We start from the raw sequence: 16,952 nt of genomic DNA on the forward strand, positions 1-16,952 counted from the left end.
TTTAGGCATTCAATCCATCTCTCTCTCTTGTCATCTAGAGAAGTTTTCCCAAACTCAACTCTAGCTTTTATTTATAATTATTTGTTGATTATCATTTCTATTAAAGCTAGTTTTATATTGAGTTTAGATTTGATTTTATCTCATTGTTATACACACCCACTTGAGCTTATTGTATTTGCATACATAGTATATTAGGGTTGTGAGGAGTTGTAACATTAATAACATTGAGTTGTGCTTAATTGAGTTCTCATCTATTGTAGAGAACAAATTTATATTTGTTACATTGTGAGTGTTGTTAGGTTTTCGGTGAGCTAGAAAACCGAGTGTGTTGTTGTGAAGTTTTCGGTGAACTAGAAAACCGAATGTGAGGAGTGAACGTTGATCGGTGAACGTTAAAAACCGACATTGTGAGTGATTGTATACGTTGATCGTTGAGCGTTGAAAACCGACACTGTGAGGTGTAAACGTTATTCGGGTGAGCGTAGAAAACCCGGTTGTGATAGTGGATTTCTCCCCAGGAGTAGGGAGCGGAGACGTAGGACGGAAGGTCCGAACTCCGTGATCATTTCATTGTGTTTGTGCTTTGGCGTTTATTTATATTTGTGCTCATTGCTCATATCGCCATTGTCTCATTATTTATATGATCCACTATCTAGCTCATATTGTTTACCCCTTTGTGTTAGTTTCATATCCTTGCATATATCTTGTTGTATATATCCTTGCATATATATTTCATCATATAGGATATATCTTATTGTTTACATTTCTTATCCTAGCTCATATATCTTGTTGTATTTCATACTTGCTAGGATAACTTGTTAATTAATTTTAATTAACATATAATCGGATTAGATTAGCATAAGACCCTAATCACCCCCCTCTAGGGTCTAACACATTCAACCGACGCGCTCCAAGTTCAGTTGCCGCCGACACTTTGCTGTACAGGGCCCTTCAGTAAAGCCCACCGCCCGCATTTCTCCCAACAGCAGCCGAGGTTGCCGCCCCCGTCGCCAGCAGGCCTCCCACCTCCACCCTCTGTCGACCCCCAGGCCATCGATCGCCGGACTGAGCACAACAAACGCTGGCCTCCACCAGCCACCACCATTATCGCAGCTAATCACCACCCGCGTGATCACCCTCTTCACCGCCGTTCGTAGCCCCTCGACATCCCCAAACCCGGGAACCTTGCTGCCTCTCCCTTCAACTATCGCTGCTGCCCGCCGCAGATCCGTAGTGTCACACGTCGACGTCGATTCATTCGACGAACTGAGGCAAGATCTTCCCTCTCCTTTTTATCGTTTTAATATTTACATTTTATGTGCGTAAATTAATTGTATTATAATTAACTGCGTGAGCCATTGGTGAATGTTGATTTGAATTATAGATGTGTGATGAGTAGTATTTTCGGAATAGTTGTCATAAATTAAAAGAATTTATTTGGTAACAGAATTATTTTAAAGAATGTATTTAAAAAAAATTATTTCGAGGAAAAAGAATTATTTTAGAATATTATTTTGAAATGACAAGTGAGGTGTTAAAATTAGAATTTACGTAATTTTATCGAAAAGAAATTAATTAAGGGAAATTTATAAAATAGAAAAATATTACTTTTCATGCAGGAAGGAATTAAAATATTTTTATTTTAAATTAGTTATAATGAGAAATAGTTTTAAAGAATAATTTTGAAAAAAAGAATATTATTATTATTATAGTATGACTGATCGTCGTAGAGCGCGATATTTCATGTGCAAAACAACATCGGTTTCTAGTTTTCTTTTAACGAATTATTATATTAGAGAATACTTAAGTACAGATAACTTGCGTGAGGAGTTTTGATATTCCAGTAGTGATGTAGTCCCTTATGAATGTAGTCATGCTGTAGTATTTGTTTATGCATTTCATGTTCATTATAGTTCTTATTTCTGCTACATAAACCTGCGTAATCATGTTTAACATACTATACTATATTCATGATCTGTTGATGTATTGAGAACCTTAGTAGTTCATGACTTAGTGGCCTCGTGCGTCATAAACAAACTTAGTGACATATGTAAGTGCGTTGACTGAGTTAGGTAGTGAACCCGAGTTTCAGTGAAGATTATGGTTGACTGAGAAAAACGAAAAGAGTTGGGTTGGGAAAGTCTTAGTTCGCATGATCGAATGTGATTTTTGGATTTCACGTGTCATTTGTAGGTTTTGAAATTTCAGGATGGTTTTGTAATTCTAAACTATGGAGGGTGTTTTTCTAAAAATTTAAAACTTTGAGGGTGTTAATTGCAAATTTTAAATTTATAGGGGACTATTAAAATTTTTTAGATTTCATATGTCATTTGAAAGTTTAGAAAACTCTAAGATTGTTTGGTAATTTTAAAGTATTGAGGGTGTTTTTCTCACTTTCTACAACTTTTAAGGGTATTTTTTGCAAATTATAAAATTTTAGGGTGCTGTTGGTAATTTTTGAATTTCATGTGTCATCTGCGAGGTTAGAAAATTTTGATAGTTTTTTTTATAATTTTTAACTCTTGAGGACGTTTTTATAATATTTTAAACTTTGAGGGTGTTTTTTGCAAATCTCAAAATTTTAAGAGGTTGTTAGTCATTTTAAGTGTTTTTTATAATTTTTAACTTTTAAAAATAAGTTTTGTAATTGTTGAAGCGTTGATGGTGTTTTTAAAACAATATCCATCTAAACGGGCAAATGAGTGGGTAATAACCCGCCCATTAATGACCCATTTATCTTTAATAGAAACTATACCCGCCCATTTATGGCCCATTTATCTTTAATAGAAACTATACCCGCCCATTTATGGCCCATTTAACTAAATGGGTGAGTTTGGATGGTTCATTTGGCGGGTGAGTATGGATAGGCAATTGGTTTTGGATCCATTTTGCCATCCGTAGGCTTAGGCAACGGTCTAGTCATTAACGGTCTAGTCATTTAATTTTGGTCTGAATTGTTATGCTAGGCGGAGTGCTACCTAGAGCTGACCGGCCCGCCTAGCTTTTTAAATCTAGAGAAATAAATAAAAATGAAGAAACTGCTAAGAAACTGGCCCAGCCCGACCCAATTCAGGTCCAATTGTTAAAAAAACCGTGTCTAAACAAAATCCGACCAGCAAACCCAAACCCGACCCGCTACCTATCAAAACACAAATCTGAGCCCTCTCCGCCTCTCGATCTTTGCCCCAACCCGAACCCTAATCTCTCTCCGACCCTCCCTAGCCCGATCTGTTCGGCGCCGCCTCCTCCTCCTCTTCACCGCCGCCTCATCCTCTTTGTCGACTCACCCTCTCTCGAGCACCGCCAGCCCTCCTCAACCACTTCGGCCACCACGTCGACCACCTCCTCCTCTTCTTTTCAAGTCAACTTCTTCAAGGTAATATTTTCGATTTTTTTCGCTGTTTTTTCTCACTGTTTTGCTTTGCTTTTTGGTTAATTTTCCACTTTTTTTAGTTAATGTTTGGGGAAATTCATACTAAATGTTGTAAGGATGTTCTTGAGCCATAACGGGGAAGAAGAGAACAAAATTTTGCTTCTTTCTTTTCATACTAAAGTTTGGAGAAATTCAGACTAAATTGTTATAATCATATTCTCGTTTTTATATGCTACTTTCCATTATTCACTATCCACTAGGGCGTGTTTGGTTCACCCTAAATTATTGGGAACAATGTGTTTTTTAGGATTTGGAACAAAAAGTAGGTTTTTTTTTACCATTTTAGAATTCCAAAAGTTGGGTTTGTTTCAAATTTTTTTCAAGAAAAAGTTTCTTAAAAAGCCTCTAAATAGTGACATTTTTTGGATAGCCTATTTCCTATCTTTTTGCTAGGAAATGGGCTAGAAAGCTGACAACTTGCTGACAACACATCATTTCCTCTCACAACTCTTCTTATTATTTGGAAATGAAACAAACTTGAGTTTTGGATATGCTTTCCTATTCTTTACTTTATAATTTCATATCAAACACAAGTTTTGGATTCCTTAAATATCCTAAAAAAAATATAAATTTGGTTTCTTGTCAGGGAATTCATTTCCATAATTTTATGGAAATGAACCAAAGAGCCCCTAAATTGTTTTAATCATTTTCATATGCATTTTGTGCATAAGGATTGGTGTGGTAGGAAGCATGGTTTAATAATTAATATATAGAAGGCTGAATAGAATATGTTTTTGGCAATTATTATAATTAAATAATTTAAAAAATAGACAAATGCCTAGGCGCTAGCTTAAATGCCTAGTCCGCCTAGCACTTTCTGTAAGATTGTTACAAATAGCTCATTGCAAAAACCGAAAATTCTAAACAACACCTTTTAAAATCTAAAAGTTGGAAACAACTTCCTAAAAAATCCACAAATTATACAGCCTGAAAATAATAAACAACCATATTTAGGGATTAACTAGCAAAAATTATTAGGACTTAAGTGACAAAACTGAAACTTAGTAGGTGTTTTCATCCAAAATTTATTGGGATATTTTGATCATTTGACCATATATTAACTAACAATGTTAATTTTAGAAACTTTCTACCAAAAGTTTTTGGGGTTTTCAGTGAGAATTTCGAAGGTATTAGAGATCAATGTTAAATGCCTAAACTTATTGGGTGTTTGGTAAAGTTTACTCATATTTTACTTTTTATGGAGAAGATAGAAATTGGTGGTTACACGCAAATATCTTATATTTATTGAAGAACATATTACAATATCTTATTCTTATATTTACTAAAGAACATATTCGTGGTTACTATGGTTACAACATACATTGATTGCTAAATTAAAATGAGAATTAAAATCCTAAATGGACAGAAAAATCGAGTGAAACGTAATAAATAAAGAAAATTTGGATCTGTAAGTCTATTAGCGGAAAAATAAATTGAACTACGTGAAAGAGTAGAGATGGAAAAAGATACGGTTTAAATCCTCCTTTATTTAAAAAAAAGAAATTTGTGATTTGTTAGTAGTCTTACATCTCAAGAAAAAATCACATGTCACTTCGTACTTTGAATTTGAAAATTTGAGATAAAGCCATCTATGTTCTTATTAAGTGAGGTAGTGTTTTCTTTTGTTTTAATTTGAAATATTATAAGATAAGGGAAAAGATGATGCTTAAGACATCTAATTTGAATTTCAAATGTTCATATAAAAATTATCTTCATCCTTATTTTGTATTCCCTTTATGGGCTATTTAGTTCGCATCATAGAAAGATGAATTTGGTTTCTATGCTTGCCACATCATCTTTGGTAAGCTCAGGACAAGAAAGGTTTACATTTTCTGTATTTGATTGGTTTGATAATTTATGTAAAAGAGGTATTGAATAGCTCTGTCGCGTCAGTTTTTTCATGAAACCCATTTTAGCTCTAAAACATCGGAAATGGTTTTCAAGCTGTGAAATAGGTTTCAAGTGTTATTAATAAACTAAACAACCCCATATAAGGAAAAAAATTGGCTCAAGTTATCTCCTTTTGAAGAATTAGCAACAGTACAAAGAATTTTTTTAGTACAATTTAGTTTTTAAAGAAACCATATCTTATCGTGCGAGCACGGGCATTACACTTGTTTTGGGTTGATGATTGTTAGATATGTTAGCATTTAGGGAAATGTTTTTTGTAAAACTTCTTCTGAGTTCTTTGATTAACTTGCGTGTATGAATGTTTATTATCATACATTGTCACATGTGATTATAGAGTATAGTACACTAATTGTACTTGGTCCATTAAAAAAAACTTGGCTTTGCCACTTATTCCCAACACACGTTTGAAATTTGATTACATGGGCTTGGTTCATAATTCGAATCATGATGAGCAGGTAAACCCAACCCAATTCGCAACCTTTGGGGTTGGGGCCCCTCTCTCTTCATACTCCATCAAAATAAAATCCCAAAAACGAGCTAGGACATTTCCATACTAATAATTGTACTTCATCCATCTTTAAAAAAATCTTGACTCTGCCACTTATTCCCAACACACATTTGATATTTGGTTACATGGTCCCGGTCCATAATTCGGATCATGATGAGCAGGTAGACCCAATCTAATTTGCAACCTTTAGGGTTAGGACCCCTCTATCTTTCATACTTCATCAAAATAACATCCCTAAAACAAGCTAGGGCATTTCTAGATGAGGAGAGGAGCGTTAGAGCGAGACCAAATGAGTGATCTTGAGGTAATAATAATAGCATCAGTGAGTGTAATTAGCATTCAATAAATTTTAATAAAAATGCCACCTTTCTTCTTCTTCTTCTTGTATTGTCCTCAACTCATCTCCTTCAGTCGAAAACCTAAACGGAGAGAGGAAACATGAAACCCTAGGAAAGATGAGATAATTATATATGAGAAAGATTCCTACTTGTGTGTTCTGTGCATGATTACCTGCAGGAGTGTGAGAGATTTGAGTGCGAGAGAGAGAAAGTGTTGAAAGGGAGAGAAATTTCAGTTAAAGAGCGAGAAGAGAGATCGAGAGGCAGGAAAGGAGCCACCTTTTCTTTTTTTTGTTGTGTTACTAGGTGAAGAACAGTGAAAACAGAGAGATCATTCTTGTTCTGGGTCAAGCACAATGGCCACCAAACTCGTGGTTAGTATGTTTCTTCTTCTCAAATTTCATTTTCTCTTATACTATTGCATTTTCTTTGAAGAATAATGTTTGTCTTATGGTTTTTTAGGTTCTTGGAATCCCATGGGATGTTGATACTGAAGGGCTCAAGCAGTACATGAGCAAGTTCGGGGAGTTAGATGATTGCATCGTCATGAAGGTCTGTCCATATGTTAGTTTTTGTTAGTTTTTGACTTTTATTATGAAAATTTGTAAAATCTGTATACGTAAGTCATTTGCTTGATCATACCTACCTTATTTGGAGGAGCTTAAAAACTAGTTTTTTTTTTCAAAAGTTGGAAAAACCCTAATTTTTTGGAATGGGGCTTCAAAGCAAATCTATTTGGGATGTTACCAAATAATTCAATGTGGAAAAGCTAGTTTAAAAGCTTCGTTGATCAAAATAATAATCCTCCAAATACTTTCAACATATCTTGGTATTTCCATGAAAGCTTCTTCATATCGTGAAAGATGAGGGGGGAGGGAGATGGCTTTTTGGGGCTCCGTATATCTTTTTTTGATGTGATTTCTAATAGAGTTTTTCATCTTGATTAATAGGACATTGTCCACTACCACTCTACTCCAAAAATCTGCTCATGGACCAATTTCCCTATTGGAATTAGTATAAGTTTGAATTGCACTTAAATGCCCTATAGTTTCCCCCATATTGCACTTAAATGCCCTATAGTTTCCCCTACATTGCACTTAAATGCCCTATAGTTTCAATCCGTACAAAAAAATACCTTCAAAAGTATTTAGTGTTGCATGTGGATACCCCATAGTCAGTCATAAGAAGCGAGATGGAGATATCTTCTCTCTTTTCTCTACATCAGATTACAGAGGGTACTAAAGTGAAGCTCTTAGAAAATTTGAGGTATCTTAGTGACACTATTTGCAAACTTTAGGGTATTTATATGCAATATTGGGTAAATAAGAGGATACTAACGTGCAACATTTTGAAACTGGGGCATTTTTTACGCAAAACTTAAAGTACTTTGGGATATTTTTTTTGTTTGGTTTGAAAAAAGAGGTCACTTAAGTGTAAGGCCGGGTAAACTATAGGGCATTTAAGTGCAATTAAGCCTTAGTGTAACAATTTAACAAGTTCCAACAGTCCATTATCTCCATTCATTGAGATAATTGTGCTGGTGGATTTGATCATATTGACCAAGTCAGATAACATCTCCTACTTGACCAAATTAACTTAGTAATATGCCTCATATTACCCATAAGATCCAGATGTTTCTTCTAGAATCCCAGAAGAGTAATTCTTATTTCATTGTTCATGAAATTTAATTTGACTTATTTATTTCTATGTCCCATTAAACTGACGTGTTTGATAAAAGATTTCGCTGATATTCCTTCTGTCAAAGGATCAACAATCATGTTTGTAGAAGGGATGTAAGTCACTTTAACTTCTCCATTTAGTACAATATCTTGCATATAATGATATTGGATCTCAATATGTTTTCCTTCAGAACTATTCGCACCACTGTTGATCAGGCTAATTACCGCTTGGTTATCAGTTATCACAGTAAATATCAATAGGTCTTTCGAACAAGTTGAAATCTAGATCAATTAAAAACTGTATTATCTAGATAGCATGCATAACTTGCATGCTGCATAACTTGCATGCTGAAAGCTACATATTTTGCTTCTTATGTGTATCTAGCAACACACCCCTGTTTCTTGCTACTCTAAGAAAATTTTCTAAAGATGAACAAGTGTCTCGAAGTGGACTTTCCATTATCTTTGTCACCTTTGAAATCAGCATCATGGTAATTGAGGACTTCAAGGGAACTTGCTTGATATACTAATATGTGAGTCAATATACCTCTAATATACTTCATAATTCTTTTAATAACTTTTTGTGTGCTGGGCCTGATTATTTTGCTATCGACTAACCAAACTTACAACATAAGCTAATCGCGTCTGGTGCATGACATTGCATACATCAATCTTTCAACTGCTTTAGTATAAGGACCATCTAGTGTCTTCTGCCCCTCTCTAGGGTTTTGTTTTTTGTACAATCTCTTTCCCATAATCAATTGAGTTGGTGCAGGAATGAAATTCTCTATTCCAGACATTCTAAGAATTGATCTTAAATATTTTTTCCTAGTTTAAACTCAACAATATAGACTTCTTATCTCGGATTATTTGAATTTCAAGAATATAAGATGCATGTCCCGTGTCTTAAACTTTTTCACTGAGATCAGACTTTTTTTGTTCATCATTTTCGTGTTATTTCCAACGAGCAATATATCATCCACATGCAAGGATAATATAGTAAACTTGCTCCCACTTTTCAAAACATATATACAGTTATCTAATTTGTTCTGAATAAAATTTTGAAATACCATTGTCTAGAAGACTTTTAGACCATATAGAGGTTTTACTAACTTATAAACTTTATATGCCTGACCTTTCACCTGAAAACATTCGGGTTATTGTATATGTATCACTTCCTTCACCTCTGTTAAAGAAACTAATTTTAGCATCCATTTGGAATAACTCCAAATTTAGATATGTAACAGTAGCAAAAATGATTCTAATATTTATAAATTTAGCTACAAGAGAATATGTTTTTGCCAAAGCCAAGTCTTCTTGGAAAATGATTTATGGTTTGAAATTCTTTTTTCTTTGTATGAATGTTATATTCGTGTTTTTTCGACTTTTGCAGATTGCTTGGTGACAAGGAATGGTGTATGACCTCTATTTTTATTTTACCTGACTTTTCTGAATTATGGTTTTGAATTGTTTATATGATGTTGTTGATTGTAGTTCTTCAACCTTCTTTTTTCCTCGTTGATAGTGAAAACTTAATGTAGACAAGAAATGGTGTATGACCTCTGTTTTTATTTTACCTGACTTTTCTGAATTATGGTTTTGAATTGTTTATATGATGTTGCTGATTGTAGTTCTTCAACCTTCTTTTTTCCTCGTTGATAGTGAAAACTTAATGTAACTATTTTTCTGGTGTCATATTGACCTGTTATGGTTGAGACATTTGACATGTTTTTATGTTGTAACAATAGGAAAGATCTAGTGGTCGATCTCGTGGCTTTGGTTATGTGACATTTGCTTCAGCAGATGACGCAAAGGTAACTTTTTTAGAGTTCCATTCATTATTTGTTGATATTTGATTTTGCTCTAGTTGATTGAGCATTAAGACTGGCATATTGTATCATACATGTGAAGTGGGTACTGTGGTGATGGTTTTTTCTGGCATTTTATTAGGTGATCATTTAAAAGTTGTGGTGATTTGATTTTAGTATCTTGAATTATTTCCAATGAACTAATTCAGTGCTGTGATTATAATTGTAATGTATGGTGTATCATAGTTACAAACACCATAAATTCTCATGCTTAAGTTTTTTGGGAATGGTCTATGCTGTTGTACACACTCACACAAGGGGTTACTTTTCTAGAACGTTTTATGTGGACATCTTGTAAATTCTTTTTTCCTTAAGGGGTTGTTTGGATGTTTGTGTAAACTTGTGTTATGAGCATGACACATATTGGAAAGTTTGACATCCACCTCAATATTTCGCTTTTATTTTGTTTGGTTTGGATTCCATTGGAATGATCAATTGACAATCTTTGTTTGGTTTGCACAATGAAATGTTGGAAAGTGATAGTTATGTGGATCCCACTCAATTGGATCATACTACCATAGGCAGAGTTACCTGTAACTCTATAAAAGACAAGGAATTTAATAAACAAATGATATGATCATTATAAAAGACAAGCTCCTTGCATCTTATCCACAACATCCCAATCATATTCTTGATCCTCAAGAACACAAACAATCAACTCATCATCATAAACAAACAACAATATGGTTAGCTATGCCGCAAATTCTTTATATCTATTTGACGGATGAATGTAATAACAAAATAAATAAAGGAATTGTCTTATCTGCCATGATAGAAATTTGTATAACATGTATAAAACTTAATCATGACAATAAATTAAGAAAAAAAATGAAACAACAAATGGGTAAGTGGAATCAACATATGGGTAAGCAACAATGAGACCAAAAACTGAGTGATCGTTTTCTATTTTCGCTGGAACAACATAAACCACACAAACTTGACATTAAGACGAAAATAATGAACTTCACTAAAGTTGTTAGAGGGAGGGAGGGAGGGAGAGAGGAGTGCCATGATTTGGACAGACTTGACATTTAGACGAAAATAATAAAATTCAGTTAAGTCGTCAAGAGGGGGAGAGAGAGAAGGTAATGTGGCTCAGCGATTAGGGAGGTGGTGGGGTTTGGAGGAGAAGGGAGGAAGTGCACTAGGAGGGGATGTCAAGGATGGAGGGCGACAATGACGACATAGGACGAGGTGGTTGGGTTGGGGCTTTTGCCAGCATTGAGGTTGGGCGGTGAGGTTTTGGGGCACAGAAATTAGGGAGAGGGGTTAGGGATTTAGAGGGATATTTTGAAAAGAAGTGAGCGAAGGGGGTTTGGGTTAGTTGCCTTTTTTTAAAATTTTTAATTCTTTTCTCTAGCAAGTTGGCGCTTTCTACCGAAATCATGTGACTTTTGTTGGATTTCTTATCGTCGTGAAACCCAACCAAACAAATGAAAACGCGGAAAGCTAAAGCAGAGCCCACATATTTTCCACTTTCCATTGTCTTCCTTTACAAAAAATGCAAACTAATAGCTCCTCAATCAGATGACGTTTCTAACAGTTTCTAGCATGTGGTTTTCCTTGCTTGTGCAATGCCATCACAATGTTTTCATCTTAAAATACTTTTCTTATGCAGGCTGTACTGGAAAGTGAACATGTTCTTGGAAACAGAACACTTGAGGTGAAGATTGCAACGCCAAGGGTAAGTTGGAAGTTTTGCCTTTTTGTTTAAGCTGAATTGTAAAGTATGTATCTTTCCCGTTCAATTGGCCCTGTGCATAAAGACATAGGATATATATAATTGTCATATTTCTCTATTTACAGGAAGAAATGAGGCAGCCAGCCAAAAAAGCAACTCGAATTTTTGTAGCTAGAATCCCACCCGATGTTACAGAGGCAATGTTCCGAAGGTAGGTTTCTTTATCCAGTTGATGGATATTGCTTTATTATTCAAGTGTGTTTACTTTGATATGTTAAATTACTTTTTTAATCAACTTTGGAATTTTCACAGTTACTTTGAATCTTATGGAGATATAACAGACCTTTACATGCCAAAGGTGAGAATAAACAAGAACTCAATTCTTCTACCATAGATGCGGTTCAAGAATAATCTTGTTATCTGTTTGATTCATTTTCTGCGTATCTTTATATACTAGTTTTTCATTTCTCCCTCTACATATTAATTCACCTAGTCCTTTCCATATGATCTTTAGATGTGGACAGGGTAGCATAATTTGAAAGAGATAAAGAGGTGCTGCATATTGAAATTATTTGAAGTCTAGACATGAAAAAAAGACTAGATATGTGCTATTGGTCAATATATATATTTTTCGATTTATCTTATATCTAGTAATCATCTACAATATGCTGTTGTTGCTTGGGTTTTTGTTGGAGTACCTTAAAACATTAAATGATTTATAATGTTACTGTGTCAGGAGACAAGATAATAAATTTACGCATATTACTGAGGGAGCTATGAGCGAATGATAATTTGGCAAATCACACATGATGGAAAATGATATTTTGTAGCTATTCATTTCAAAAAATTTCTTTCTTATATTAACCATAGTGAATGCTTTTCTTTGTTTGATATAGTGATATAGTTCTTATAAGTTGACATTGTGATTTCAGGACCAAGGTTCAAAAGGACATCGTGGGATTGGCTTTATCACTTTAAAGGCAGTACAGCTATTTCCACCCCTCACCCCCCACCCCCCCCCCCCCCAAAAAAAAAAAAAAAAAAAACAACAACCCCCTTCCTTTCTGTCTCCTCCAGCCTTCCCTCTTCCCCACCAATCTCCACTGCACCACACACCACGCAAAGACAAAAATGTCTTTGTTGTTGCAATTTCATGTCATTTTGTTGCTGCCATGCAATGTGATTAATGGAGTAGTCTCCCTATTGGCTATTATATTGTGCGTTGCTTTGTTACTTTGATATGGAAAAAACGAAAACTTGATTCACTTTTGTTGACATAGTGTAATTTTTTATTCTAAAACCCTCAATTGGGTACAGCCTATGCCGTATAGGGATTCTCATGCCTTTATGTTCTGAGCTTTCAGTGAGTTACTAGAGGACTTCAATGTTCAGCTTGTCTTAATTTGAAACATATTCTGAGCTGTTATGTTAACATTGCTTTATGTGATAGTTAAAAGACAAAGCTTATCCCATGCATATAATGTCGATAAGTAACACTCAAATGTCAAAGACTCAAAATTGTCCCCAAGAATTGTCAAAAAGTGTTCGAATATAAAAAGGTTCTCAAGCACGTGTTGCATGCATTTTCTTCATTAACAACTGGAGATGTTGGGGAGCATTGGATACTGATGCAGTTTCTGTGCGACAGTTGGATATCGAATGCATTAGCTGTTAGTTTATAATTTAATAATGGATGATATACTGAAGTATACTCGAGTTAAGTGGGCAGCAAGTACTTTGTTTTTTTTAATGCGTGACCTCTCTGATATCTATCGAGAAGAGGGTTACATTTAGCATTGAAGTGTTACACATATATTATTTTATGGTTATGGTACTTTCTGTTCCCATTTTTTTCGAAGACTCATTTTGAGCCATCAACGAAAATGTCTTCAATGTAAATCCAAAAGAATCTAGGATACTGATGGCTATCTGATTGGATGTGCATACTTATATCACTTATGCATGTGAACTTGGTCAATCACGGATCAGTGTACATAATCCGTGGCAAGATGAAATTATGTTCAGATCAATACTTTTTCCAACAGTTGAGTGCATGTTTGGATTCATTTTCTACTATTTATGTTCCGTGTTCTTGGACCTTTGCATTTCCACAATTTAATGTCCAACTTTCATGCATACCCATGAAATTATTCTATGATTTATTTGCTTTGTTTTTCATGTTATTTATTTCTTTGTTGCCCTTTCCCTAAACCTGGCCTTACTTGACCTTTTGATTTAATAGAATCTGTCGATACCATAATGAATGAGACTCATGAACTTGGCGGTTCCACTATAGTTGTCGACCGTGCTACTCCAAAGGTAAACAATTATGCATGTTATCTCTTTGCTGAGGATCTTCTCATAATTTCACTTGGCTAGTCTACAGCAAGGATGTTTCTCATTGTTATCTTGTTTATAAGGGTGGTGTAAATTCTGCTTTTTCTGGCTTTTAGGATGAAGACGTCAAGTATCCAAGCAGAGCAGCACAGGGTGGATACGGTGCATACAATGCTTATATTTCAGCTGCCACTCGTTATGCAGCTCTTGGAGCTCCTACGTTGTACGACCACCCTGCTTCAGCTTATGGAAGTTAGTTCCTCCCCATTATCTTTATCCTTTCCTAATAATTCATAAATGTATCCATACACAAATATATCATATTGACATTAAAAGCAATTGCTTTGTTTCCATGACCAGGAGGTTTTTATGGGCCTCCTCGTGGGATGGGCAAGAAGATTTTTGTTGGAAGACTTCCTCAGGAGGCAAGCGTTGATGATTTGCGCCAATATTTTGGCAGATTTGGCCGTATTTTGGATGTTTATATCCCTAAGGTGAAAATAAAGTTGTAGTTATATGAAATTAATTGATCAGGTTTCTAATGCTAATAATGCGTCATAATTCAATCAGGACCCGAAAAGAAGTGGTCATAGGGGCTTTGGTTTTGTTACTTTTGCTGAGGATGGTGTGGCAGAGCGTGTATCTAGACGCACTCATGAAATTCTTGGACAAGAGGTACTCAACTTAAGATATATGAACAAATATCTGGGAATAAGAGCCAACTAGATTGTTAGGGATCTTTACTATGTGTTGTATTCATTTAATTTGCTAGGGATCTTTACTATGTGTTGTATTCATTTAATTGTCATGAATTAGGAAATCATCAGAGTTTATAATTTATTATGCTTTGGATCCAGTGTTAAACTGACAAGTAACAATTATGGTTTGCAGCAGCAAAAACAAACTACCAATTAAAATTTTCCATCCTGATATATGCTTCTACAGATTAACACAATATTTGTGCTGACTTCTTGGACTTAATCTCATAAACTATGTTACCCCGACACGGTCAAATTGGCCCCGTACCCGTGTCGGGTACGTTTTGGGTGCGGATCCGCACCCAAACGGCGGGGACACGGCGATTGAAGGCGTGAAGGGGAAAAAAGTTACGAACCTGAAGAGGGAAGGTAGTCGTGGGAGGAAATGACGATCTTCGAGGGACAACGAGCTGCAAGGGATGACGAGCTTCGAAGGAGGAGTCGACAACGAGCTTCGAGGGAAGAGTCGACGACGAGATTGGAGGGACGACGAGCTTCGAAGAAGTGAACGACGAGCTTAGCTTCGAGGGAGAACATTGAAAACCCTAGCCCTAGATCTCCTAGGACTCGGATCTGAAGGAGGAAAGAGGAGAGGAGCCGATCTCTTGGATCAATCTGAGGCGGCGGATAGGAGCAAAGAGAAAAGCTAGGGTTTTCTTTTATGTTTTAGTTAGAGGGATCTAGGAAAGTTGGGCTTGGGCTTGGGTTTGGGTCCAGGTTAAAAACCAGCTTGGACTTTGGTTTGTTTAAATAATTAGGTGGGCTATTTAACCGGCTTGAGTTTGGGTTTGGGTTTAAAGAGTGAGCTTAGTTCTCAATTTGAAATTAAACATAGTAAAATTGCTATATTTATTGAAATTAAACATAATAAAATTGCTATAGTTAATATAATTATTAATTTTTAATATATATATATATATGAGCCGTGTCCCCGTACCCTACTTTTTACAAATTTGCCGTGTCCCGTACCCGTACCCGTACCCGTGTCCGTACCCGTACCCGTACCTATGCAACCTAGCTCATAAAAGATGTTTACTAGCTTCAGTATGAATCACTTCCTCAATTCTTTTGACAACCTTACAAGTGATCATCATTGGTCATTATGCATATGCCCTAGCAGAAGGTTACACTTTGAAATTTGAAGAGTGTCAGTCCTCAATGGGCTGTTGTAGCACGGAAAATATGTATTTATTGCCTTAAATGAAAAAAATTAATTAGTGTTACTGAGTTTTGAAGATGTTAATATTTTTACGTGCAGCGAATAGTTATTTGTCAATATAGTTTTCCCTTTATAAGTACTCAGTACATTCTTTCAAAAAATTGTCTTAGTGGCTAATCTATACATTATATTGGCGTGGGACCATCTTTTCCGATAATTTTTTATTATCTGATTTTTGAATTTACTTGCTTTGTTGAATGCTTTTAAGTTTACTTTATTTTCTCTGTAAAATGGTTTCATGTTGAATTTACTGCATGTATGTTATGCATGCAACATGTTAGCAACCTACATATTATTGCACATACCTTTGTTTAAGTTCATTACACCAAATACAATATTCTTAGGGGTGACTAAAAGGTCTACGCTTGCTGGATCTATCCGAACCCGACCTGATGCTTCGGGGTTAATGTTCACCTAGTTCTCAATGTGTATGAGTATAGGTGGGGTAGCCTACTGATTTACTAAAATGGCCATGTATAGGTTTGGCTTATGGAGATGGGGTCAATTTCGTGTTTGACCTGCAGTCGAGTAGCCCGACCCATTTCCACCCTCAATTATTCCAAGTGGTTGCCTTACTTTCTTTTATGTTAAGGCAAAGAACTTAATCGTAATATATGAATCATATGTTCTTATCAATCAAATACTACAAATTTAATGCCAGTAACTTCAGCCATTATATGTTTGCCCTTTTGTCTTAATATTTTATCACCATTTTGGGCCTTTATATGATATTATCTGTGACAAAAGATTATAGTAAAAGATTATACCACTATAGGAAAACTAGAAGAGCATTATTACTATGCAGATCAGAATATCGAGCGATTAATGAATAAAATATGCAAACAGTGATTGTTGTAGAGATGAGAATGTTTTGATCGAAGTGTGGATATATGCTAAGAGGTAATAATTGAGTGTATTTGTAGGAGGTTAGTGATCAATCCCCTATTAAAGATAAAATGAGAGGTTCAATTGAGGTAGTTTGGCCCATAGAAGTCGGGAACGTGGTACCCTATAGCGAACCGCGACTAGGGTTCAATCGTCCCAGATTCATGTGGAACACCTCCCAATTCACCAACTTCAGCTACCCGATTTAGAATTCAAACCGGTTAAAATTTTAAAAAAATAACTCTTTTTTAAAGAATAAATAACAAAAAACGTGAGAAACTAAGCAGATAAAGAATGCATATCTTAATTGCAACATGATGCTAAGGTTCTTTTAC

At 35.3% G+C, this 16,952-nt stretch overlaps 1 protein-coding gene across 1 annotated transcript in view; it reads left to right on the forward strand.

Annotated features, from left to right (window-relative positions):
* Positions 3,146 to 16,952, forward strand: part of LOC109848516 (heterogeneous nuclear ribonucleoprotein 1) — a 21,092-nt gene continuing 7,285 nt past the window's right edge. Inside the window, exons 1-12 of the mRNA XM_020418036.1 lie at positions 3,146 to 3,376; positions 6,369 to 6,564; positions 6,653 to 6,742; positions 9,618 to 9,683; positions 11,356 to 11,421; positions 11,544 to 11,629; positions 11,731 to 11,776; positions 12,351 to 12,390; positions 13,646 to 13,737; positions 13,872 to 14,007; positions 14,116 to 14,249; positions 14,326 to 14,430. Coding sequence (XP_020273625.1) covers positions 6,547 to 6,564; positions 6,653 to 6,742; positions 9,618 to 9,683; positions 11,356 to 11,421; positions 11,544 to 11,629; positions 11,731 to 11,776; positions 12,351 to 12,390; positions 13,646 to 13,737; positions 13,872 to 14,007; positions 14,116 to 14,249; positions 14,326 to 14,430 — 879 coding nt within the window. The 5' untranslated portion in view covers positions 3,146 to 3,376; positions 6,369 to 6,546. The remainder of the gene's footprint in view (positions 3,377 to 6,368; positions 6,565 to 6,652; positions 6,743 to 9,617; positions 9,684 to 11,355; positions 11,422 to 11,543; positions 11,630 to 11,730; positions 11,777 to 12,350; positions 12,391 to 13,645; positions 13,738 to 13,871; positions 14,008 to 14,115; positions 14,250 to 14,325; positions 14,431 to 16,952) is intronic.

This window comes from Asparagus officinalis, chromosome 7 (assembly GCF_001876935.1).
Source record: "Asparagus officinalis chromosome 7, Aspof.V1, whole genome shotgun sequence".
Classification (NCBI taxonomy): Eukaryota; Viridiplantae; Streptophyta; class Magnoliopsida; order Asparagales; family Asparagaceae; genus Asparagus; species Asparagus officinalis.